The sequence below is a fragment of the Copadichromis virginalis genome, linkage group LG17 (genome assembly GCF_057382275.1).
Source record: "Copadichromis virginalis isolate Kocher_CV1m ecotype Utaka linkage group LG17, C_Virginalis_male_GT1.1, whole genome shotgun sequence".
NCBI lineage: Eukaryota > Metazoa > Chordata > Actinopteri > Cichliformes > Cichlidae > Copadichromis > Copadichromis virginalis.
In genome coordinates, this window is record NC_140634.1 from 29,477,811 (window position 1) to 29,495,586 (window position 17,776).

Sequence of the window (17,776 nt, forward strand, 5' to 3'; positions counted from 1 at the left end):
ACACAAGGGAAATAAGAAGGGCTGAAAGCTGGATGGATACAGCGATAAACACAGAAGGAGTGGAGGGGAAAACTGTGAGCAATTTTATGAGTGCGGATACTTAAAAAAGAAGAAGTTTCCACTAGCTCAACAGTTGGTGGGAGAGAAAAACAGGTGACGGAAAACATTTAGAAAAAGAAGCCAAACACAAGGCAGAGATTTACAAAGTGGCCAAAACAAACACGCAGAGATGCATTTGGCGTTCAAGCACTTGTGGTTGCAGAAGCATAGGGTGAGACCTGGGAAGCTGGATAACTTAAAATCAAAACTGTACTGCTGCAAACACACGACATGTCAGCTAGCCTCCAGAGTCACCAGGATACCCGCAAGATCAAGATTCTTTGAACAACAGATGGGTAAAATAAACAAAACCCACAAGCTCATACGTTCTCACTTGGGCACAGGCATGTGTGGCTTATTAATGAGGCTTTATTAAAGCACTGGGCTGAGAGTCGTGCAGAAGCTAATCCCCTTTCATAGTGATGAAAACATCTACGGCTCTCAAATCAAACAGCCTTATGGTCTCCCTCTTGCTATCTCAGTGCTCTCTGCGCGCGCGCGTGTGTGTGTGTGTGTGTGTGTGTGTGACTAAGAAAAGGGAGTGTATGAGAGAGGAAGAGAGTGCACACAACAGATTGACTTTCTCTGGCCGCATAACCAATTTATTTATTTACTTTACTCTTCCGCTCCGATGAGCTCCAGTGTTCCCTGAAGAGGGTGCACATTCAAAGGCAATTTCGATAAGACTGACCCCCCCATTCCCTGCCTCTGTATGCTCTCCTTATATTTTCCTATTTTGTTCTTCCCTCGTTTCCTCACTTCCTCCAGATAAAGGGCGTTTAAAAGAACAATCATGACTTCTTTTACAGCCACATCTTAGTCAACAAGAGGGGGGTTCAAAACATATGTGAACAAAGACGCAAAAATGGGAGGGAGGGATTAAGTGCGTGATTGCTCAAGTGTGGTTGTGTACATCCACGTCTGATTCTGTCTGTGTGTCTACTGTGAATGTGAGTATGTGCTATTCCACGTATGCTTACATTATTTAATTCTGCACATACATAACGCATATGAATGAGCATGTGTACATGCGCATACTGTTACTGTGCATAATTTGTACCTGGTGAAGTCTTCTTCATCCTCTCTCTTCTGTCGGGTCTGTCTGGGCTGGGCCATATTTGCCCAGTTAGGGAGGGACTGGAGCAAACGACTGATGTCTTCATCTTTAGCCCAGGAAGCACTGATGGTCAGCTTTTCTTCACACTGGACGATGCCCCTGAGGGAAAACAGACATAATAATGCAAACTTAGGCAAGAAATTATTTGTAAAAAGGTGTTTTTAAGTTCTTGCTCCTAAAATAGAAACACATTGTTAATAATATTGGAAGAATATCAAGAAACTAGTTTCATTTTTTTTTCATCTTACCAACAGATAAAGAACTTAGGGTAAAAAATTGAATGAGATTTGCGGTTAAAAGGCATATGATGTCATACTATATTATTATTAGTTTTCAATTATAATGAAAGTGTAACAATACAGTGATTTGGATTTACCGCATTGAACTGTCACTGTGTGTGTATTAGCATTATTAAATAGCTGATAATGTGGACATTCAATATTTAACTTTCTGAGTTAATGGTTTTTAATTTTTGGGCATATCCCTCTGCGAGCGTCTTCTTCACTAATAGTTTGTTAACTTTACCCTTATTCATCTTATAAGGGCCAACATGAAGAATCATAAAATTGTGACTCATCAGTCACACAGGCTGGGGTATCAATTCAAGCGCCTGCATATTTTAATTAAAATATAGATTTTTCAGACTATAAACCGCTAAATCAATATTTTGATCCTACCTCTAGCTTTAAAAAAAAACTCCAGTATAATTTTTTTTGCTGTGCATGAGCCATACAGCAAGTACAGCTAAATAATATCTGCTTAGTACTAACAAACAGAACACGAGCTAATCAGAGAGTTGTGAATGTGATTTACGACCATCTTTACTGACATATAAAATAAAATTACAGCAGCCGTGAATTGGCTTGAGGACAATCTGTGGCAGAGTGCCAGTATCTATTTGCTTTGTTTGCCTGTGCCTATGTTAGAGAAACTGCTTAGTTCTGCAATTATTACTAATACCCCAAGCACTCCGGGGTATCACATTCACATCTGCAACCACACACATAAGTGGGGCTGTGGGAGACAGAGACCTGTTCAGCAACACAAACACACACACTTTATCACACGGAGGCCCCAGTGAGACTGAGGCTGACCTGTGACAGGGTCCAGATGGACTCCCAGCAGTCTGTCAGTCCTTTCTTGTGTCTCCTGCCCTGCTTATCACCCCCCCTCCATATCCTCTAGTCCTCTCTTTTTCTAGCCAGGTGTTACATGGTACCAGAGGCCACAGATGAACAGCTTTTCACAGCACTGTGTCTGTGTGTGTGATTGTAAGAAAACGCAATAACCAAATTTCTAAAACAATGTATAAATCAAACCATAACAATTAACCTTATATTTTAGCTTCCTGCCAGCCTTCTCTGTGTTTTTTACCTGTAGGCTGTGTTGCAGATTTCTTTGTACTCCTTGAGCTTGTCGCAGACCATCTCAAGGAACTGGTTGGAGTAGGCACTCAGGTCCTGCATCAGGCTCATCAGATCCTGGATGGCCTTTTCCACCACCACTGTGCTCTAAATGGAAAGAAAAACAGTTTTAGGGTTTTTTTTTTTAACTCTAAACATAAAATCTCTGATTTCAGCTTTAAGAAAAAACAAACGAAATTCAGTAATAAACAAAAAGGGTAAAGGTAGACTAACATTTATGTAGATGTCACTTCACATCAGGTCTGTTGGAGTAGCAATGTAATTGGAGTAATCCAAATTCCCTTGCTTTGCCCTCACCTGAGGCTGGACTGACGACTAAAGCAGGGAACCTTGTCAGAAGTCTTAAGACTATTAGTGAAAGGTTTGATTCTTTGTATGTAAGTGCATCAGCGTGAGTGCACATACTTTTGTGCGTGTGTGTTTTGAACTTCTGTGTTGTGTGTGCTCTCAGGCTTAAAGTGAGTGTGTGCGCATTTGTCACAGTGCACCCATCACCAGGAGCCACGGCAGGGCTGTGACAGCAGCCATTACAGATTAGCCACTCCTGCGTGACTAATAGCTGGCCCGGGAACAGCAGAGCAGCTTCATATCCCCAGACACACTCACACTTACACACATCAAACAAACTTTTTCAAAACACACACCTTTGAGCAATTTGAGAGCTGTTAAATAAGATTACAACTCTGTATGTTCCAGTTTGCTGCTCCCAGCACTTAACCAATCCTAGCCTACATCTGTAATAATAGTGATAACTCACTATTAGTCTGGTGATAGCCTTGCTGCAGCTACTCTGAAACTACAAGAGTAGCACAGTGAAGTGCAGAATAATCCCCTGTGACCATTTACAGAAAGCCAATCTTAAACAAATGATTTCTATTTCTCTTCGTATCCCTTCTCTGACTATGTGAATTTCATATGAAGTTTCAAGTGAGTTTAAAGTGAGTGTGTGCGCATTTGTCACAGTGCACCCATCACCAGGAGCCACGGCAGGGCTCCTGAAATAGAAAACCTACATTTTTTTGAAAAAAAAACTGATAAAATGAAAAATGACTTGCGTTACTCAAGGTACAAACAGCTGCAAGAGTAGCATAGCACCTTGTTTTTTAGTGCTGTCTACCAAAATGTCATATACAAGCAGACAGCATATTCCAAAGTCAACATTTATTTACTATGACCTTAAATGTAGCACTGTGTGAAAGTCTCAAGCCATCCATCTGTTCTTCATATTTTACTAGGAAAATGGAAAATAGGTAGAAGGATGCATTAAAACATCCAAACACACATGGAAATACAGAAAACAAGGCAAAAATAAAATCTAAATTTGATCTGACCACCTTTATTCTTCAATACTGCTTGAAGTCTTTTAGGCAAGCTTTCTTGTAGTTTCTTTAAGTAGTATTCAGGAATAGTTCTCCAGGCTTCTTGAAGGATATTTTAAAGCTCTTCTTTGGATGTTTGCTGCCATTTGTTGCATTCACTGTCAAGATAATCCCACACTGCTTGAACCGGGATCTGGGGAGGCCAATCCATGACTGATAGTGTTGCATTGTCTGTCTTTACTTTTATATTTGGCACTATCTCATCCTAAAACAAGTAGCCACTGCCAGTCAGAAGCCTTCCAGATGGTACTGCATGGTTAGTTTTAAGTGGCTGTCTTAAAAACAACAAACAAGAAAAACATTCCTTTGAAAATGATCGGGTAAAAAGACTTGACTGATAATGAGTGAAAAAACAGCCACTGCCCATAGAAAAAATTTACAAAACCTCCAGAAAGCCGGGAGAACTACTGCTCAACTATTACTTGGAAGTAAGATATAAAGAAATGAGTGGTGGCTCAAGACGTTTACACAGTACTGTATGCAAATAAGCTATGAGCGTCTTGGATCTCAAAGATGTAATTACCATGTACAAGTATTATATCTACTATTCTACCATTTGTAATACATTTTTTAAAAAAAAGGTTCCATTACATTCGAGGTCACTAACTATCTGGTATGACTAAGTGGCTGCTAGACTAAAGGGGGCAGTAGTGACTATAATTGATCATCAAAAAAAAGAAGAAAGAACCCCTGATGTGATAAAATGATATTAATATTAATAGCTCTTTCTCTGTTCAGTTTCCCCTTCGCTCATTCTGTCACATGCAGACGAGCATGCACATGCACACACACAAACAGCAGCTACTCCAATGAGGGAGGTAATGATCCATAGCACTGCCCATACCCATGGAGTGCTAACCAAGGCCTCATCTCTGCCAAGGGAGCACCCTTTACTGTCCATGCCTGATTCCCTGTCAGCCTGCCAGGGTAGAAGGAATTACACAGACCCTGCAGGAGAGGAGGCTGTTAATGTAGTTCAGGCAGCCGCTACCTTCCCTCCATTGTGTAGGCTGCTAGTACCGTAAACTGGATTATATAAGAAGATGAAAAAAGTAATTTCATCATTGCTACTTTCTGTTACAGTGACTATGTCGATAATGTTGTCATAATAAGAATTTTTTGCCTTTTCCAGGGGTCTGGTTGGAAGGTCAGCTGTATGGTAAGGTCAGGTAAACTTAAACAAGTCAGTACTTTCATAATTATTAGTCATTTGGATTTAATTAGTTCATAAAAACAAAGTTTTTTTCTGTAAAAATGGGCTGATGCTGTAGCAAGACCTATTAATTGTTAAAAGACAAGTGGCAGTATGACTATGATAAAAATTAAACATGGCTTGCATGCTCATCATAAGGTTCTATATTCTCAAGTGATGATCAGTTGATATAAAAGTGCAGTATTCCGGCAAATGCAACATAACAGAAACCCCCCCCCCACAGATTAACATTAACGTCTTTGAGCAAGTACAAAAAAATTGCATTAATGTAAACTCAAGGGAAAAAGTTAAACAAAGTGAGGAAAAGGTAAAATTTTGGTTTAGAAATCTGATATTCTCAACAAGTTCTTGTGCAGCCATAATCATAACGATATCCTGTTCCTGCTTTAAGGACAAAGAGCTGAAGAGCAGGCCAAGTCGGTGAATGGAGAAGAGTAAACAATGGATACCCGATCCATTACTCCTGCTCTAACAAATGCTCTTGCACTCAGCTCCCTTGTCTAATTTGCTCATTTAACACAGCCATTTGTCTTAGGCAGCAGCAATCATTAAAAAGTAATCAAGGGACAGATTGAGAAAGGGAGGGCTTAGACGGAGAGAGTAAGAGTGGTAGGGGAAAGCCAGTTCTGCTACATATCCTCCATCTTACTTGACTGTTACACAGGAGTAGACATGCTTCTCAATCTATGTCTATCTTACGCTCTCCCTCTGTGTAATGATTCAAGCTTAAAGGTCAACATGATGTGGTATCGAGAAAAAAACAAACAAAATAAACAACCCACCCATATTTCTTGTGCAATTCTACTTCCTAGTATTTTATTACCCTAAAGCTGCACATGGTTGCACTGTGTCGCTACTCGTTTTACATCATTACTAGATAAACACAGTCATCACAGAAAATTAGACTTGGGTTGTGCAAATGGATCTTGAATTTGCTGGGGTAAACTGCTGTTTGGAAATGAAGGCCACAGCTATAGTGGTTTAATGAAGGCAGAGCTAGCACTCAGATTGGCGCCTCAGCGGTAAAATCTCTCAATGCATGGTCATCACAACAGAAACCACCCTCAAAGTAGTCGTTTCCTTTATTGGAGAGAGTAAAAAGAGCACAGCACAGGGAATGTCATTACTACAGTAAGAAAACAGGGATGCGATCACTAAACTCCCTACGCTAGCCGAATTTGTTTTACTAAACGTGTCATCAGGTTTTTAAAAAATTTAAGGTAGAAGGAATAAGAAGATTTTATTTACTGAAGCTCACTAGGAAAGTCCAATAACAGGCTGTGGCTAAATAACAGCTTCATGAGATTTCTCTACTGTGTTTTCAGAGATGACTGTGAGAAGAGAAAGCGAGAGATGAGGGCCTCAGGTTTGAATCGGAAACGGATCATGGATTTACCCCATTAAAATAGGGGGTACCCCTTGAGGTTGTGCAGAGGTCAGAGTGTTTAACCTTATGTTCTCTGACATTTCACTCATACTCTAACCCAAAACCACTCACTCGTGTAATGCCTCTCCCATCCCATTCATGTCTGACCACGGATTGATAAAATAACACAACCTCAGCAGCACGTGCATCCATCCATCCAACCACACAAACACCCACACACCAAATGGGACACATAGAAAGATAACCCCTGGCTGCCCCCCTTTCCCCCAACAAAGGCTGTTCTCCTCTCCTGGGTAAAGAAGAATTGGGCATGAGTGGGACATTGTCTTGACAGATCATTCATCAACGTCACAGGAGAGCCAGTCTCTGAAGACTCCCCTGACACACACCGGATGGGTCTCATGGTTGTGCCTGCTTAACTGCAACACATGCTGCTTCTAATGTGTATGCATGTAAATGAGTGTGTAGTTTGTAATTGAGTTTGTTTAAGCTTAAAAAGTCAAGCTTAAACAGGGGCACAATGCCAGGTGTGTGAATAACGTCTTTTTTTTAAATTAGTTTGTGCCACAAGCCAGTGTACCTCTAGTGCCAGTCCTAAGCCTGGATAAATGGCCAGGAAGGGCATTTGCCACATATTTGTGGCCAAACCAAACAAGCGAATAATATAAAACAAGATTTCCATAATGAAAAGGTCAGGGCCCACTGGTGTTGTTAGCCAACAGAGTGACGGTGGAAACGGTGACGGTGTGCTACTTTTGGCCAGAGACAAAGGAAGAGGAGAACGTATATGAGAGGACAGCGTGAGAAAAGGAGAAGATATGTACAGGGGTGCTAGAGGGTTGTGACTGAAGATTATGCTAGGGATAGGCTGTGATGGAGGCAGAGGATCTGCCATGGCGACCACTAAAGAGAGCAGCTTAAATCATACCAAGAAGACCACCTTTGTGATTTACTGTTGCTTGTTACATAAAAAAATTGCTTTACAATGCCAACATTCAAGGACTTCAAACATTTTGTATATACTTCCCACTTATCATATACACATAAAAACATGTGAAAAAGAAAGTTGTCCCTGGACTCTGTGAAAAATTACTATACTCTGGCTGCTTTCATAGGAGGGATAAGTATCATCCTGCTGAATCATGGCGTATTTTTGTTTTTCACACCACTGCCAAAAACTGTGAAAACTGTCTATTTCTGACGATTATACAAACACACATGAACTCCCTCCATCAATTATAATTAAGTACAAGCAATCAGTCCTCTAATGGACTGTATATAAAACAAAACAGAGAAACTAACTAATCTGGAAGATTTTGAGAGAACTGAGAAACATAAGATGTACTTGGGAGATAAAGATGGTGTGAAATGCATTGTTTTTTATTGATGTCACAGCTTTTTCAAAAGCAAATATTCTGCAAATTCTTTATGAAGTTTTGAAAGCAGCTTTGAGGTTGACTGATCTATTTCCACAACTCATTTCGCTTATTCAGCCTGAATCTTTTCATAACCTTTGAGTAAACATAATTGTGTTTACCTTTCATCTAAAACGGTAACATAACGAACACTCAGTTACTCCAGATGAAATCTTTGAAAATGGCAAAACAGATGTAGTTTTGAGTGCCATCGAATGAAATGCCAACATTGTAGAACCGTTGGTAAAATCAGCTCATCATCAAAATTATGAAAATCTAATCACATAAACATGGGTGGACAAATTGAGGTATTAAAAGAATGCATCTTTTCCTCCACCACCACCACAATCATGACTTTTAATACAAACATGCATTAAGCTTCGCAAGTGTTTTAATTGAGAGATGAGGAGCAATATCACACTTGAATGATTACAGATGGGCTTCTACACTACACACACCCTATTTACGCCCACACACAAACACAAATGCGGGGTAAAATATGGAGCTTCTGCACATACTAATCCTGGGAATCACTCTGGAGTTCAAATGTGCCATTTGAATCTCCACTGTGACCCCAAACTCCATTCTAGTAATCACCCCATAATCCCCCAGTTTTTTGGTGTGTGTGTTTTGGTTCCCCCAACTACCTTCTCACATATTGGCAAATACCATGAATTATTTATCACAACAACTTGATTTACATGTCGGTGAATGAAAGTTATATTTTATAATGCAGTTGAATGCTTTATGTTGGGGGAATGCATGTGTTTTCTGTGTTAAGCATTAGGTCTACATGTAAAAACATAAACAATACTCACAAAACACAAAGATTTTCATTTGCAGATTAAAAATTCAAGCAAAACCTTCTATCAGGAGCCTTCAGCCTGTTTTCTTTAAAACCAGAGGGCATGTCTGTGGTTGAGCTGACATTTTAACTTCTCCTTCTGTAACTGACTCAGTCCAAAGGCAAAGATTATGTCTTGTTACACACAGAAACTCTGTGGAAGCAATGCGTGGTGTGAACATGCACCACCCAGGGCTGTTCAAGGTGTTTTCTTGGCTTATTTAAAGGCTCTCTCTAATACACCACACAATTCTTTTTAATAATATATAACTATTATAGTTGTGCGAAAATATATTTTAAAAAAATACTACCAAAAAAAAGTACAGCTGTGTCACATATCAATGGCAGTGGCAGGTTATTGGCCCAGGGCAGCTGGGTGTGAGCCTCAGGAGTACATGTGTTTGGTGTGAGATAACCAGACAAAGGTGGGTGGCAGGTATTGTTAGACCTTCAGCAGTGAGGAAGGAGGAAGAAGAGAAATAAGCCTTTGAGGTGAACAAACTCAGAAGGAAGTCATAGTGTTCATTTTGTGGAAAAATAAAAATAAACTTCTGCACTAATTAAATATTAAAGATAGACTGAAGGTGCTACTACCAAGATGAGAACATAAGATCACACAATCTCTAGAGAGCACCATGTAGACTTAGTGATTACAACTTTGTGTTTCTTGGTCGAGGAGGGAAAAAAAAGGGACTAATTTTAAGCAAAGACAAAAGTGCTGTGGGTAAGAATGGTAAGGTGCTTTATTTCTCGATAATTCTTAATAGCTGTAAAACTGTCAACCGGATGCTTGGCCACAATCGCTTTCATGACAGATAATGTAGCAGAGGGTTCCAAGCAACAGTCAGGAGAAAATGTTGGGAAATGGGAAAGCATTTATATTATTTATTTCTCTGTGAAAATGCCGATTTTGGTCAAATAAAAATGGTTGTTGAGCATTTTCCCCTGACAAACCTTTTACTAATAAATGTGGGACTGTCTGATGGTTTTGTTTCTGGTGAAGATGGTTGTGTTTGTTCATCTCCCAGTGTGCTGAGGCAGTAAATGAGTGTGTGTGTCTACTGTTCATGTGTGTATACTAACTACCCTAATACCCCCCTTCCTGTTACCTCTCACCTCCACTTGTGCCACAATCACAGGGCACGGCTGATGCAGCTAACAGGTGTATTGTGTTGTGATTGCTGTGTCTGTTGATGGGAACGGGGAGCTGAGAGTCTCCTTAATAAAGAGAATCCCACCACCACCAGCGCCATCATCTCCACTGTCTATGTGTGTGCGCAATGGCGTGATTGGGGTTGGGGGTGAGGTGGAAAGCAGGGAGCCAATCAACAAGAAGCGATCAACCCTCCACAAATAAACATTGCCTACACACATAATCGCAAATAAAAAGGTCAGTGTCATTACAGTTACTGGAGGTGGAAGCGTGTGTGCATGCACAATTAACACGTGTATGTGTCTGCATGCGTGCCTGCTTCCAACCTTCTCTCTCTCACAAAGCTACATGTAAATATGAAATCTAAAAGGTCAACATCATTAGCAGTCCATTGGCCGCTGAACACATCCGCAATACCATGAGTGCTCTGGCAGCTGATAGCGAGTGAATGAAATCAGTCTTCATCTGGCTCAAGAACAAGTTATGTTTGTAGACAAACACCCAAAACATGCAAATAGGTGCACATATGAATAACAAATGCACAGACAATTACTCCATTAACATGCAGATACAAAAGGACTAGTTAGCGGCTATTGTGCGCAGACACTGGGGACCAAGCTGAATGATACTTAGCTGGAAAGAGAGGGCTGATGTGTACTGTAATTATGGCTCTGATGTGGTCTTGACTAATGAAGTAAACAAGCTCAATACAAACAATTCATCTGCACTCACAGACCCACTAAGAAACACAAGCGCACCAAGTGGCCAGCCAGGTGGCTCGACATCACGGTCTTCAGGGCCTGGGAAATGTGTTCTGGTGGGTTGGTCTTATTGCAGTTGTGTGTCCCCGCATGTGCGCACTGTGTATTCTTGTATGTTAGGACGTCACAAAGTGAGTGTGTAAAGGGGACACTAGGGGGGTTCTACCAAGATTAATGGAGCCAATCTCCACAGCTATCCAGCAGAGTGACCATACCCTCCCTATCCTGTTTTGCTCTTCTATTCTATTCCCCATCTCTCCCTCCGTCTATACTCCTTTCCCTCGATCTAACTCTAATTAAATGAATCAATCAGTGGCAACACTCTGGACAGATAGCATCACACTGCTGCGGCTACCGGCGTGTATGTTTGTGTGTTGCTTTACAGTTGCTGTTTAGATCCTGCAAAAAGGAAAGAAAAACAAGAATGAAATGGGAATAACTATGGTGACAATAAATGAGTGGCTGAGAGCAACAAAGACAAGGCAAGAAAGAAAGTAACCAGAAAAACTGAAAGAATTTGTAAACAGGCAGACATCGGTAGCTTGGCTGCCTTGCTCTTGGTTTTTTTTCTTTTTAAACATTAACTCTCTTCTGGAGACTTATCAGCCCAGGCTATGCTATCACACAGATGCATGAATGGACATTAGCCTTTCCCACTGAGCTATATACAGCCCTAGAAAGCCCTTATCTCATGCTCCTAGTGGACAATATACAGCCAGTGTCACCTCTTAATCATATCAATTTGATGAATACATATACATGATATATAAAAACAGTATTTGACACCGCTGGTACCTAGTGATAGGAAAACCATTGCCCCTATCATTATAACTTATTAACCTATGCCTAGACTGAATGTCTATTGCTTATTAAAGGCTGCTTAAGCAAACATAAGCTGTGATATTCACCTTGACTCTTGTGCAGCCTTTCCACAAAGTCACTCTGTCTGTTTCTCCTGCAGAGATATCACTAACAAAAGGTCAAATAATTCATAAAACATAAATATATTTAATAACTATGATCCACTCCAAAAGTTAATGTCATGGAAATGCATTCATAAATATTCTACCCATGATATGTGAGGGAGCAATGAAAAAAAAGACCATGGCTAACCCCACCACATATTGTATCACAGAGGGTCAGAAGGATAGGATAGCATACATATTGTCTTGCTGTATATGTGTATATATATGAAACACAAAGATTACACAATAATTATGCCTTATTGTGTATACACAGGTTTTTAAAAGTGACCAATGGTCTATGTACGCGTGCCGCTAGGCTCTTACCTCAATGAAATTCTGCACCATACAAAACCCCAAACCCCAAATGCTAATATCTTCTTCCAATTCAAACTATTGCGCACATAAATTTTTGCTTCAGTGGTTGCAGAGAGCAGATGCATCTATAAAATGTGCTCCCCTATGGTTTGCTGTATGCGGCTGCAGCCAAGGTGTATAAGAGAGGGTGTTTAATGTTGTGTAGCGATGCTGGGCTATTCCCCCTCCTCTAACCATGCTGGTTGTGATTCCAGTGTGTGTCTTTCTTTCTTTCTGATAGCATCTGGCACAGAAAATAGTAGGGGACTTAAAAGGGGCACATAAAGTACATATGTGTCCACCAACACCATGGATATGTAGACACAAAGACACGTCTGATTAATCTTTAATTAACTAGTGCAAGCACAGAGACTCACAATATGATTAGATAGAAGTTCCTGACAAAGTACTTTACGCAGAACCAGTTCAAAAACTATTTTAGTATATATTCTCTGGATGAACTCTGTCAAACTCCATTATCAAAAGCTCTCATGACAACTAAGTGAATAGAAAAACTCCACACTGTGAAAGAGAGAGCGCAGTCTGTCATAACAGTGGCCATGTGGATGAAGGCCATCAAAGAAAGCAGTAGGATGGCTCTCAAATTGGAGGCCAAAAACAAAATCACACACAGGTAGCAAAACATACACAACTGCTACCAAAACACACATGAAAAACTTACCATAAACACACAAATGCCATCCTGACCCTAGAATGTGAATCACAAGAGAAGAAGCAGGGAAGGGTCTTTTATTCAGCCCAATTAAAAAAGGCAAAAAGCCCAAACAAAAGGAGTGTTTTATTGCACTCCCCACTATCAGCAGAAAGGCTCATTAGCCACAGCAGCATAATTAGCAAGATGCTGAACTCCTCGTTAAGGAGGGGCCCGAGCCGTAAACAAACCCCGCTGAACTCCAAACGCCCACGGTCTCTCTCTCTGTAATGAACTGCCACCGCTGTTCCCTCCCAGTGAGAAAACCAAGCGCGCAGACAGTAAGGCTCTGACAGAAACAAACACACACAGCAAAACACGCACTCATACGCGTACACACGAGCTGACAACTCATATCCAAGGTCTGCCGCACAAACACCCACAGCAAAAACAAACTGGGACACTGTCTTCCTTGACAACTGCGTGGACAAACACACACTTACATACAAACATTCATATTATAGACCGATATGCAAAAAATAAAGCGTGCATGCAAAACATACATTTTTACAATACTGGAGACACAGACAGCCATACCCACTAAACATTGAGAATCTGACAGCTGAGACAAATCTTGCCAACTGTCTGAATCTTGACTTTGGCATTGTTATAATCCTCAACCTGCCACGAACCTGTTTTGAATTAAAAAGACTGCCAAAAATCAGCCACGTGAGCCAGTGTTTTAGCAAGTCACAATGAGTTGATTCGATAGTTTGTAAAATCGAATCAACAAAATAAAGCAAGGTAGATATCACAAGATCAGGACAATAACAAAACAACTATGTGCATGCATGTGCACGGGCCCTGACTGTTGAACAGGAAATAATTACTAGGACACCTAAAGAGAAAGCTGCACTTGCACACATAGGCACAACATGAAGAAACATCTAAAAAGTGAAGCCATTTTTCTTCTCTGCTACAGCGGCCATGAAGTGTCACAGTCATGTGGTGTGTGTGTGTCATGGACACACTGAATTTCAGCCACAAAACCCTCAGAAGGTCAGCCATTATTATCAAAAATTTGTTTTTTGCAGAAAAAGGCCCATGAAAGACACATATAAGAGCTACGACATATATGTGCACGTGTGTCACACACTGTAACCACCACTTAGAAACAGCTCCAAAAAGATCAAGCACGATTTCAGCGTTAATTATGATCCTGTGAAATAGTTGGCAGGCTGATCATAATGATCTGAGAGAGAAAGTGAGGGAGAAGGGATTCTGAATCTGTCTGTCTAAAAACCTAAACCAAGAAACAGTTCACAGAACACAGTGAGGTGAATGTACGTAAACAGCTGCATGCATCCAGACATGTGCTATTCGCATATTGTGGGTGCACACAGGTTTGTGAGGTTTTTAACACCAAAAAAGTCCAATGCACTTCAGAGTATCCAGATAAAGCAAAAGTACTGACAAACCTGATCAAAGCTGGTAGATAATTGCAGTAAAAAGTTTGGAAACCCTATGGAATTACCAGGCTTTTCCTCATTGAAGTGATAATTATAAACAATCTGTTTGAACTAATAACACACAAATACTTTTCTTCTTTTAGGTATTTATGAAACATATCAAATGATTTCTTTGCAACTGTAGGTAGTCACCCTTTGCACAATCATTGTCCAGTCCATGAGTGTTCAGGTGTCCACTTTACACTGAGAAGATTGTTGATTTAACCTGATGATAATTTTTAAGGACACAATTTGTGACGTTGAGTTGTGTGAGTTGTGTTGGCAATACTCTCCACGTTTGTTTCCATTACATACATAGTATCAGTACATTTACAAGTGTTGAACGCTATTACCAAGCATTTAATTGTTGATTGGAATATGGTGAGTGTCTCTTACCTGCAGTAGGGGTCTCTGGACACCGAGAACCTTCATGGTATCAGCATTGGCAAGAATCTTCAGAGGATCAGCTGCCTTGCTAACTGCCTCGATTTCCTTATTAATCTCTGTCCGTACCTAATGGTTGATTGACAAAAGTTTGCGTCAAATAATATATTTACAGGGGAAATGAATGAAGATCTGTTTTCCATGCCATTCCATGGAGTGAGGTAATCAGTAATCAAGTAAATGATCAACTTCCTCCAAAACCTTGCTTCCAGAGAAGGACTTCTTCACAATCCATTTTTAAGTAATTTCGTAAAACCTACCTCTTTTCATTAGCCACAGTATGAGAGTTGATTTTTACTTGTTTTGAATTGTTTTTGTATTAATGGTTTTGCATTTTTATTCTGTTCTTAATGTTAAGCACTTTGGTCAGTACTTGCTGTTTTAAAGTGCTTTATGAATAAAGCTGGCTTCGCTTGACTTGGCAAAAGATGCAATAAATGAAAATAGCTGGGAAAATAGATCGCAGCTTGAAAACAGCATATCATGTAGGTAACTTAAAAGTGAAAAGAAAATCTAAGAAACTGAGAGACAAATGCTTCTTGCTGTGCGGCAACAGTGCTAACCACCGTGCTGCCCGCTAAAGCAGTTTTAAACCAAACAAATAAAACACAGATTGATGCAGAATAGATTTAATTTGTGCAGGAAACTCTTCTGTTTAAAATACATGAACCTGCAAACAGGGAGAGATCTATGTTCTATCTATGGCCACATATACTTGGAAAATAACGTGTAGTTGCATTAGCACACCTCATTCTACTGAGCTAAGACCTTGAAATTCAAACGCAACAGTGGTCTCTAGTACTATGCCATTTCGTTTTGAACATGACTAGGCCCTGAAAGTCCATGCTTCAAAACATCAGGTTTGGCTCCGATTCTTCCCGTTGAGCTTCCTTTCATTCACACGAACACTGCTTGTGGTTTCCTGATGTAAGAAGCTAAAATCGCAGGTGAAGTGAGCTTTTATTCTTAAGAAATAAGGCCTTGTGGGTAACCTATGCGTGATGCAGTTCTAGTGTTGTGAAAAGACTGCAAATTTAGCATCTGAGGAAACCACTGTGAAACGGGGATGAAAAAAAGTCAAAGTATAGAAATATGCCTACATTTCAATATCTAAATGGGAGAGAAATAAAGGCCCGGTGCAAACAATGTTGTGAGCGTCTTGCTCCCTCCCCCTCTTCACTGCAGAGTTTTAAAGGTTATCAGCTAATGAGGCAGGCTAGAGCGAAGACACAGCAGTATTTTGAACTTTTGAATAGCCTTAAAAAAGTTAAACACACACTCTGTAAGCAACCATTAGTCATTTAACAACAATGAACAATCCAAACTACTAGAAATGTGCAAGTTTCAAAAATATGAGCAGCTTCAGTTACATTATATTAAAAATTTCTGGGAATGTATGTTTATGTATTTACAAAATGTTAAAGTGAAACTAAAAATTAGGGCAGGAAATCAACATGTGATGTAAGATGTCAAGATATATGTGTATTGTTTACTCTATTATACATATACAATGTTATAAAAAGTTTATTACCACAGACTATCTAGCAATATCTAAGCAACTGTAAATATAAAAAATATAAAAAATAACAAAATTATACTTAAATATGCCTGAAATAATTACATAAAATAATAAATCTTTCTATAAATATTGTAGCTTTCCCCCCCAAACCCAAAAACCTTGATTTCTCTTCAAGGTATCTTAAGAACCTTTGCAGTGATGTGTGTTTTCTTATTCCAACAAATCCTATTGGTCTATTGGTATTTTATGTCAATCCAAATAAAACAAAAAAGTAGTTTACTTTATTCTTTTAAAAACAGGCAATACTGCTAAATCCACCCAATTTACAGTACGAAAAATAAATCAATTAAACTACACTAAGTCAAATTTATTTGTGTTTATTTGTATTCACAAGTTTACACTAAGTGAATGCAGTATAAAAAAAATCAGTGTTCAGTGAGAGGAGATATATAAATACAATAGCATCTACAATACATTTTTTAAAAATCCAGCATTTAAAAGAGTTTGAGTCTCTAAGTGTCTATAAAAAGCAACAAAAAAAATGTTAAAGATGTAAATTTGGTTGTTGTGCCATTGTGCTTCTTCTCACAGAGAAAACTGAGAATATGTGTTTTGTTTCGCTGTGGTCTTTCTGTCCAGAATGGTGTTGAAACCAAAGGACTTTGACATGGAAATGCTGACACAGCAGATTAAGTGCATAATTGTACAAGTAGACAATACTGAAAGGGATAACAGCTAAATTTAAATTAGGTCGAGTTTTGTTTTGTTTTTTTAAACACTACCTGAATTTTTTTTAGTTCATTAGTAACCACAGCAGATGTTGACTGCAGTGGAAGAAGTTACAATGAAGCGTAGCTGCGGTTTCTTAATGTGAGGGATTGATTTCTGGGAAAGCTGGTGTTTCACTAAAGCGCTGCACTGACTGCTGATATCGCACTCTGTGAGAATTCATAAAATCCATCAATTTGTCATTATACTAACCTGGTTAAGGAACAGATCATTAATGTAGTAAGTGAGGAAAGCTCGAAGCTGGCACTGCTTGGCTTGACCTGGCCCCATGTTCATCTCTATTTCCTTAATGAATCTGAAAAGAAAAGGAAAAACATACAGATTTTAAGACATCAGAAAAACACCTGTGAGTAGTGGCTCATGTTGAAGTATACAGGCTTGACACCAGCAACACAATAACACTGTATCACTGGATCCAGCATCAATTCAAGGAGTAAGGTCTGCCATAGAAGCAAATTTTGGAAAGCTTTAAATGCCCCTCAAGATGCCTTTCAGTAGGGCAATAAAGCTTAAAGGCTCCAGTGGAGCTCCTTAGAGCCATTAGGGCAAACTTCAGTTAGACTAGCTAACTCTCAGCTGTGTGTTTGCAATAGTGGATGTGTACAGAGAAACACAATGGAAAGTATAAAATAAAACACCAGAGCTTTACAGAGTTATTAATATGAACCAATCACAGCTGCAGAGTGTATGCTCTCAGAATTCTTCCCAAACGCTGGTGTCTGCTTGGTCAGATAGGGTCAGACAGTTATATAT

At 39.6% G+C, this 17,776-nt stretch overlaps 1 protein-coding gene across 1 annotated transcript in view; it reads right to left on the reverse strand.

Moving 5' to 3' along the window:
- The window catches only part of exoc4 (exocyst complex component 4), a 143,964-nt gene that overhangs the window by 35,377 nt on the left and 90,811 nt on the right, over window positions 1-17,776 (reverse strand). The window contains exons 12-15 of the mRNA XM_085436359.1: window positions 17,216-17,318; window positions 14,668-14,784; window positions 2,591-2,727; window positions 1,160-1,315 (exon numbers count right to left, since the gene is read on the reverse strand). Coding sequence (XP_085292485.1) covers window positions 1,160-1,315; window positions 2,591-2,727; window positions 14,668-14,784; window positions 17,216-17,318 — 513 coding nt within the window. The remainder of the gene's footprint in view (window positions 1-1,159; window positions 1,316-2,590; window positions 2,728-14,667; window positions 14,785-17,215; window positions 17,319-17,776) is intronic.